At 37.7% G+C, this 10,000-nt stretch overlaps 1 protein-coding gene across 1 annotated transcript in view; it reads right to left on the bottom strand.

Annotated features, from left to right (window-relative positions):
- The window catches only part of LOC144969398 (uncharacterized), a 73,618-nt gene that overhangs the window by 20,599 nt on the left and 43,019 nt on the right, over positions 1–10,000 (bottom strand). The window contains exons 23-27 of the mRNA XM_078908507.1: positions 9,366–9,467; positions 8,636–8,731; positions 5,981–6,097; positions 2,737–2,832; positions 896–1,027 (exon numbers count right to left, since the gene is read on the bottom strand). Coding sequence (XP_078764633.1) covers positions 896–1,027; positions 2,737–2,832; positions 5,981–6,097; positions 8,636–8,731; positions 9,366–9,467 — 543 coding nt within the window. The remainder of the gene's footprint in view (positions 1–895; positions 1,028–2,736; positions 2,833–5,980; positions 6,098–8,635; positions 8,732–9,365; positions 9,468–10,000) is intronic.

The raw sequence follows: 10,000 nt of genomic DNA, 5'->3' as shown, positions 1-10,000 counted from the left end.
TACACCCTCTCCCCTTTACTTTTTGTATATTGTAAGAGGCCAAAAGCACATAATCTAAATTCAATTAATGCTTAACAAGTACTATAATAATATTGTTATTACCGAGTGTTGGCATTACCAGTCCCTGTTTCCAAAACTTCGTACGTATTGGCAATCAGAAGCAGAAGCATAGAATGCAGTATACTTGTCTATTTATGTTATTAGGAAGTCGGTGGATGGAAACACAGACTACTAGGAGTGTGTAATCTGTATATGGAACCACTGAATGAGCGTCGCCCAACTCTCACTGTTTACTGTCTTTCTCCCCTGGTCAGATCACACGTCACGAGAGAAGCCAGAAAAGCACAATAAGACTTGCTCCTCTTCATAAGTCAATTATAATTTTGGATTTGTCATTTTAGTTTAGACCTATGAATATATTTTCAAGTTTGTCTGGACGAGGCATTTGAAGACCTTACACAATCGGTGCTCCATCTAAGCTTCTATGGACAACACGGCCGACATTCTTAGTTTCAATACTAGCTGATGGAGTCAGGGAGTACGAATGTACTTAAACGAGACATGAAACTGACAGGCATCGACTCAAACACATGGAAATCGCTTTCCGACGACCGCATCGGCTGGAGATATGCGGTGATGAAGGGAGTGAAGAGAGGTGAGGAGAGGAGGAAGAAGAAGTTTGAGAAGAGGAGAGCAAGGAGGAAAGAGAGGCAGCAGATCCAAACACCAAACACACAGTCAAACTACGTGTGCAACAACTGCGGTAGAGACTGCCATGCAAGGATTTGTCTGCTGAGTCACACCCGTCGCTGCTCTCAACAAGACTGATGAGACTAAAGCCATACAGGGCGCAAACTATCGTCTCTTGAGACGTAAGAATGCATACTATACTTACTGTTGATTTCACATAAATCGCCTCCAAATCCCTTGAGGCACTTGCACTTGGCAACATTTCCAATATCGACGCACTTGCCACCATGTTGACATTTCAAAAGGGCATTCTTGCACACCGTGGGCACGGAGGGACCTAGTAATAACAAAAGAATGGATGAACTTGACGTCACATGGTTGTTTGCCCGCCAGAGATGTGAACATTCGTTTCGATTTCTCACTAAATACATATATAAAAAAGACTACAGATAGTTTTATTTGATGATAATGATTATTTTGGCGAACAGAATTGATGGGTATTTTACTTCATTGCATATCACTGGTCCAAGAATTATCATTTCTTACCATTTTGTTAATGAAATTATGATGATGTGGCTGTGACTTTGTATTGTCACAATCAAAATAAAATAAAAGTCAGAAGCTATTAAATGTAAAGCTCCTTGTAGATATTGCATTGCGCGGCATTCTAATACAAAGATGCCCCCAATGACCAAGATTTCACGTTATGTTCACATGTATACATATAAATGTTCACATGTCTACATATAAATGTTCACATGTCTACATATAAATGTTCACATGTCTACATATAAATATTCACATGTCTACATATAAATGTTCACATGTCTACATATTAATGTTCACATGTCTACATATAAATGTTCACATGTCTACATATAAATGTTCACATGTCTACATATAAATATTCACATGTCTACATATAAATGTTCACATGTCTACATATAAATGTTCACATGTCTACATATAAATGTTCACATGTCTACATATAAATGTTCACATGTCTACATATAAATGTTCACATGTCTACATATAAATGTTCACATGTCTACGTATAAATGTTCACATAACGTCATGTGAGACTAACAACTGTAAGTAAAATATTAATAAAATTTTCACTAGTTGAAAAACCCACAATAATTGCAAAGAAATAATAGCTATTACTCATAGGCAATCATTTATTTCAATTATTGTACTCCTGTAGTGTGGAAAATAACATAGATCAAGACAAATATTTTGAACCATCAATGATCAACGTTTGTTTGGTAAAAAAATCTACTGATGTTCAACAACACCGCGACCAGATGGTGATTTCCAGAGTCAAATGACCTACCTTAATGGGTACCACAGTTATAATAAGCATATTTATATAGCGCCTTTCGTCGAAACCTCAAAGCAAAGCGCTTTCATTATGCCCTTTCAGATTTTATAAATAATGATTTGAGTCAACGAGTGACAGACTTACCCTTCATTCAAAAGAGATTGGCAAGTTATTCGTATCTATATCAATATGTAAAAAGATAGTTTTATGCTATTTAGAGGTCAGTTATTGTTTTAAGGCCAAACCTGGAAGTGGCAACACGGATCATGAATCTGAAAGACCATATTATAATATATTTTTACTAACTGACATGAATTTCACATAAAAAGAATACAAGCGCATTTTCTCATCCCTTTGCAGAGAGTTGCGCCATATCCATTATAATATGTTCTCAACGCGCTTTACATGGGATCAGAAGCCGATCAAAACATTTGAAATCTAGGACGAGACATATCGGCTGTAAGGTGTTATAGCATTTATTTTTGGCAAAGACATCGATGTTTTCGACTTGGTAGCCGTTCTACACCTGAGTATGTCGAGGAAATTGTGAGGAAAGGCTGTTTGCCAAGGACTCAACTTTGCAGAGCGAGACTCGAGTCCAAGGCATACTGGCCACAAACCGAATGTCAAACAACAAGACTGTTAAGCCGAAAAAATATTTATTAAAATCAAAAATACGATCCGCGTGTTGGAGCCATATTGATTATTGCCTCAAGGTTACCTACCGTTTTGACATTTGTCTCCCGTGTATCCAGCGGGACAGAGACATGCTGTTTTAGCGGGGTTACAGTTTCCGCCATTTTGACATTTCAGGACGCAGGCTGGTGAAGAGAAATGGTAGGGTGAACTCATAGAGGTCAATACTAGATTGTCATTAAAGCCCAGGATATTGTGGGCGGATCAGATGATTACATTATTGTGTCACCTGGACGTGATCTGAGATCAAACATTAAAAAATTCTTGTGAAACCTGAAACACATTATGGCATTATTGATGATCAATCAATCCAATATAATATATCAACTCACTATTGTAGCTTCCATACCTATTCCCCTTCACACTTGTGTCCGGAAGCCAATCTCGCTTAGCCATCTTTCACAATCTAACTAATCTTACACAGTCTGCACCTTTTCTCCCTAACTATTATCTTCCACGCCATGTCTGTCCAACCATCAACATCTTCCTCTTATATAATCTCTCCAATTCAATGCATCCTTCATTGTCTAACACAGATCTGCCTCGTAACACGACAGGTTACAACTAAGTATTGTGATGATTGGGTTGTCCCTGGCACATCCTTTTCTCCTATCTTTATAGGTAGCCCTGCTGCATGTTGTCCAATACACAATCACCGTGTCTTTGATCTCCTGACTATAAATCTCCTCCATTCCAACATCCGTCTCCACTACTTCCGGTGATTAAACACAGACGAGTCTGTGAATAACACCAGCCACAAACACAAACAATAGTAATGCGTGATGATTGTGAACTAGGCTTTATTGTTTGTGTTTATAGAATGGACTTAACGTCACAATCAGTACTCCTGGCTTTATCAATGAAATCATTCTCAAACAAAAATAACAATTCACTGTGCAAAAAACTCTATCCCGATCAATATTCATGCTACAAGACTACTGTCCCGTATTCCCCCCCCCCCCAAAAAAAAAAAAAAAACCCACAAAATAAAAACACAGAACCCCCCCCCCCCCAATAATAACAAAACAAAAAAACAAAAAGCAAACAAACAAAAAAAACAAAAAACCCAACCTAATAAAAAACACACACACACACGCACACACACACACACACACACACACACACACACACACATATAAAGACACTAGATGTACGTATTATATTCTTAGACAATATATTTGTACAATCACACAAGCATCACTATTTTCGGCTTTTCATTACTATAGAGACTTTATAGAGGATGATATTGTGAGTAATTTGCAATCATCTATTTGCGGACCAATTTTGTGGTAGCCTTGGAATCATCGGCCATAATTAAGATAAATGAACAATTTTTGGTAGATTATGTAAATCTCTAAATATCAATACACCACATGCTTTTTCAGTTATCTTATATATTATTGTGGGAAAATATATTTTTTAAATTGTCATTGAAACATTTCTAAATTCTCAGTTTTTGACTCACAAACATGAAAGAAGAAACTTTCATGATGTTGCAACCTAATTCTCATGATAACGATGCTTGTAAAACTAACCATGGCATTGTCATTAACCTTCCCAAGATATCACTTGCCTAAAGCTAAAGGACTCCATATAACATATCCGTACTCCAAAATAGGTCTAACCTCTGATTTATACAGGATTCTAAACAGATGGACATCCACGTGAAAAAAGCTTCAAAGTATAACCCTAATTCTTTTCGTCGCCTTATTAACTATATTTTGTATATGACTGTCAAAGGTTAGAGTTCGATAAAAGATAACACCAATATCTCTTCCTGTGACTGTTACTGGAAACTCTTCATTTTTAGATGCATCCACATTATATATTGATTTTATATATTGGATATTATTGTCTTTTGTATAACAATTATTTGAAACTCTCGAATGTACAAGTCGGATATGCCAAATGAATGTAAAGAGAGTAAATTATACTACGAATATTGAATATGATACTTATTTGAAAATAATATTCCAGAAGTATGACGAATGGACGGTGATCATTTAGAAGTGAGTGATCATGAATGTGAGATAATCTTAACAATATCTACTCCAACAATGAATGAAATAGCACAAACACTAGACACTAAAGATGAAAGAAATACTAGACGATAGTCTAGTGATGTTCCAATCTGGTGTTGAGTCCTCGGAGGTTTAGACATCCAAGGATTTTAATCAGATGTTTACAACGAGATGTAGTGTCTGTGTAGTAGAATTTCAATACACAAACTTGAGTGGCGTCGGTGCCGGGATGGCCAGCTATGTTGTAATGCCGGGCCTCGGCTGTATCGGATTTGTTGGCAATGTCCCGTAGATGCTATGCAATGCGATCTCCCAGTCTTATACCTGTCTCCCCAACATAACAATATTAATAGCTTTTTATAGGCATTATCCCTAAACGTCCAAAGCTTTATTCATATGCTCATCTAATGGCACACACAAGGTTGCGGTCTGTGTAAATAAATGGCCTTGTCTGAAATGCAATGGTCTTGTCTTTATAAAGGTGCTCACGCGTCCTCTTGAATCTGCGGTCTGTAGTCCCAATGTCTTGTGGTGGGACTAGTCGGCTGCGTACAATCAAATCCTTTAAGTCCCAGTCCCTTCTATAACTACCAATGGCAGTTGAGATAAAGCTTTCCGAGTGCCCTCATCAGCTTGGATAAGACCATAATTGTTAATCAAAATCTTCTTGACTAAACTAGCATGATGATGGTATTTAAGGACCAAGATAGGGTGCTTGGTTTGTTGTGGCTGTTCATCCTTACGAGGCCGTAAAGCGGACTCTTTTGTAATGCCACGAGTTTTTCTAATAGCCTCTTGTAATACTCGGAGTAAGAGTAATGGCGTTCACTGAAGAAGTCTAACGGGATATTTCGCTGTCTGATGAATTCCTTGCTATCCTCACATATTCTTCTAAGACGGAGTATCTGGATTAATGGAATGTATTCCTTGCATTTGGGGGGGGGGGGGTGGACGATTCATAGAGCAGGTATGGCTGTCTGTTTATAATGTGCAGTTATGCCGACCCCAGTGGCAGTAGGGGTAGCGGTGATGTCTAAAACAGTGGAGATTTCATAAGTATACCGAATAGATGACTATGTAAAAGGCCTGTGGAGTCGACAGAATGTTAGATATCAAACTGAATAATACAAAAATATAATTAAGATTAAATTATTTATAATGTGAACATTACAATGATGATGAATGTGATGATGACGTCAGCGACGGCGATGAATATCTTCTAGGGCAACATAAAGGGAGAGAAACGTGTTACCTATTTCGCACAATTTTCCGGAGAAACCCGACTTGCATAAGCACTTGGTCTTGGTAGCATCACACTTGCCGCCATATTTGCAATTCAGAGCACATGTAGATGTAGATGCAGAAGAACCTGGTGAAAAAATGAATACATTGCTGGAATCATTTTTTAAATCATCCTGAGGACTTTGTTAGATAGATAGATCTTGAAAGCTCAGTTGAGTTGTAAACCGTTTTGATGGCTTTGTAGGTTTGAAATGTGATGAACTCAATGCGATTGTACGATCTAAAATCTCTAATAATGATGGTGACTTTATATAAACCCCAAACAAAACAAAAGCAAAAACAAAACAAATCAAGAAGGAAAGAATATAAGAAAAAAACCACTTTAAGTTTTTACATTTGTTTTTTGAATTTTACTTTAAAGTCAACGGTTGTTCATCAAGTTTATTTCGTCTTAATACCAGTTTGCTGCTGTGGGTCACAGAAAATGAAAACTTCCAGTTTATTTAAATTGATGGATGAAATTCTGAGGTTGTGTACATGTCTGTTATCTTTCTCTTTGTTTATCAGGAAAGCGAAGATGACACACAAATGAAAATCAATGTGTGTTGTTATTAATTCTAAAAGTCCGTAAAAGGAAATTAGTACAACAAAAATGAAGATAACAGCTTAAGAAAAGAACAAAATACCAAACACGAAACGTTCCGGGATCAAAAACCTTTTTCAGCCAACAAAAAAGCCCAACAGGCGAGTTTCATACCACAAGATCACAAGACCACGCACAAAAAAAAAAATAAAACAAAACACATAATCCAACCCGAGATTCTTACTTTTTACTATGAATTTGATTTTTAGCACCGGAGTCACCCGATACAATACCGTTTTGAGACGGTGATCACAAATATTAGATTGGAACAGATTTCAAAAACGGAAATAGGTATGACCGGTATTCGTAATCAAAGACCGTTTTCAGGAGTTACGAATGTACCACGAGCTCATAGGATTTTTTCTTTACACCCTCCATAATTTGTGTTACCTAAGGGCCGAGACAGAGTGGGCCCACACTCACATTGCATACAACTTCACACTACACTCTCACCTTTCGAGGTTGTACCGTGATTGGACGAAATGTGAAAATGCAAGCAGAGTGGACCCACATTCCGTCCGTCATTTACACGTTCAAGATGGCGTCAGGCGTGGTTGTTCTCGCGTGTTTTCGATTGATGAAGCTTTATTGACTGAAGCGGAGAAAAACGTACAGAAGGAGATATTGGGTGCATCGCATCTCTAGGAGAAGATTGGTATACGGAGAATGCCACCACCTTCTTAACGCTGTATTAAGTGATACCTGCAAATGCCATGGCTATTTGAGAATGAAACCAGATACGTTTCATATCTTGTTGCAGATAATATATCCATTTATAGAGAAGAGGGAAACCAACATCAGAAAGCCCTATCACTCTTATTTTGTTCGAAAATTGATTGTTTGCTTTGTCATATAGCGGTAGACGTTTTTCCACAACAACAAACAAACGTTCGTCCTCCATGGTGACAATTAATTAGACAACTTAGAAAATACACACTTGGCCCCTTGTTTCAAGTGTTCACCTCCCCCTCTCACGCTTTTCAACTGCCCTCATTCCCACCCCTCTCATCCGTCGAACTATATTCTGTCGCATCACGGATGGAATTAGAAATAAATTTTAATGCTGCAGTCAAACTAATCTCACAGACCGTCCGGTAGTTTGAGATGAGGACCACACGTCAGACGTGAACCTGGAATTTTGTGGGTGCACTCTGTTCCATTAATGACAAGGTTCATCTGTTGAGGAAGCAATGTGAACGAATGAGAATGTAGTGTGAAGTTGTAAGAAACGTGGGCCCACTCTCTCTAGACCCTAACCAGTTTTCTCATATCTTTGGCACTTGTTGAAAATTCAGATCGAGTCGAAGCGGTTGTGGTGATCTTAGTCAACTCCTAGTTTAACAAAAATCTGGGCTGGGAAGATTTGAATTGGTGTTCAAAGTCAAAATCGTGCGGCTTTGTGTTTGTTTATGGTATTGCACTCGCCTTTGGAGACAAAAATGTTTGGCTAAAGACTTTTACTACTCTTGTAAACGGTGGGGAAACATATACCGCTGTACGATGATAATAAGAGAACCAGAACTTATCAGCGGAAACGAAGAAAGAAAAAAGAAGGAAGAATACAAGAAGAAGAAGAAGAAGAAACATTCTGTAGCGACTAAATCAACCCCCCACCAAATTCTCAGCGCCAAGACGATACGAAATGAAGGTTAACTGAATGGAATGCGGGGTAAAATGAGGGGTAAAAGAGGTCTCTCTCTCTCTCTCTCTCTCTCTCTCTCTCTCTCTATATATATATATATATATATATATATATATATATATTATATATATATATATGTGTGTGTGTGTGTGTGTGTGTTTGTGAAACAGAAAGATAGAGAAAAATACGTTACACATCTATATAGTATAATTGTTCAAACGATCCTTAGTTTCCATCTGTTTGATATAGGAAGGAATGGTGTGAGTGCAGGAGAGGCCAGCGAGTGAGAAATAGTGAGAGAGGTAGGGGAAAGACTGAGAGAAAGAGAGGGAGACGAAGAGAGATGGGAGGGGGGGGGGAGGAATGAGACACCTACCAACCTTTTTCACACTTGCTTCCCGTGAATCCATTAGGACAAAGACATGCTGTCTCCGCTTTGTTACAATCTCCGCCATTTAGACATCCCAATTTACAAGCTAGAAAGTAAAGAAAGGAAGCATAAAGAAAATCATATTGATAAACTGGATACTATTGGTGATGGTATAAGTCGTACTCAATCGGATTTTTTTTTGCGACTTTGGATCTCGTGGTTTGATACTCAACTTGTAATCTGTAAGTCCTGTAGGCTTTATAGAAACAATCTTGCAGCTAAATTGATTTTGAAAAACTTAATGTGACAAAATGCCATCCCACTTTTCAAACAGTCGCATATACTAGCAATAACGAATTCCGTTGAAATTAATTTTGTAACGCTTGATAAGATATGCACTGAGAAACAGCCTAAGTCTACAAGTCCTAATTCTAGAGGTGCCTAAATGAGTCAATAATGTACAGTAAAATAAGGAGAGTAAAATGACTCGTATAATTACTTGATAGTTAGCCGTGATTCTTGATATTTTCATCTGGTTCCTCCTACCTACTTGCTATATTCATGAAATTGAGAGCAATGTGATGATGATGATGATGATGATGATGATGATGATGATGATGATGATGATGATGATGATGATGATAATGATGAAGACGACGACGACGACGATGATGATGATGATGATGATGATGATGATGATGATGATGATGATGATGATGATGGTGATGATGATGTATTACCTTTTTCACACAGAGTTCCAGAATAACCAGAAGGACAAATACAATTCTTTTTGGTGCTGTCACACTTGCCGCCATTTATACATTTCAGAGGACATCCGCTTCCTGATAAGAAAAAAGTAAAAACATTTGTTCTTTTCAGAAAACTAGCAAAAATACAGAAGGGGAGGAGGGGAGAAGGAGAAGGATGAAGAGGGGGAGAGGGAGAGAAGGAAGGGCAGAAGGAAGAGCCAGATGAGAAGGGGGAAGACGGGAAGACGGGAAGGAAACGAAAGACTTGGAGGGGTTGACATGAAGAAAAGAGAGAGGGAGAGAAAATAATATTGCAGGAAGAATAAGACAGGCAATATAAAAACGTATAATGATAAGAAAACCAAGACTTGGAAATGAAAACGAAGGGAAAAGAACAAGAAGGAAGAGTACAAGGAAGGAGGAAAAGAAGAATTAGAATGAATAAGAATAAGATAGGATAAGAAAAAAGAAGATAAGAATTAAGAATAGAAGAAAGGATAAGAAGAAGAAGAAGAAGAAAGAAGAAGAAGAAGAAGAAGAAAGAAGAAGGAAGAAGAAGAAGAAGAAGAAGAAGAAGTAAGTATAAAGATTTGTAGCCACTAGGTTATTATGTGAATTTAAAGAAA

Source organism: Berghia stephanieae, chromosome 3 (genome assembly GCF_034508935.2).
Source record: "Berghia stephanieae isolate SIO BIC M18660-M18661 chromosome 3, UCSD_Bste_1.3, whole genome shotgun sequence".
Taxonomy (NCBI): Eukaryota; Metazoa; Mollusca; class Gastropoda; order Nudibranchia; family Aeolidiidae; genus Berghia; species Berghia stephanieae.
This window is presented reverse-complemented; position numbering and strand designations above follow the sequence as displayed.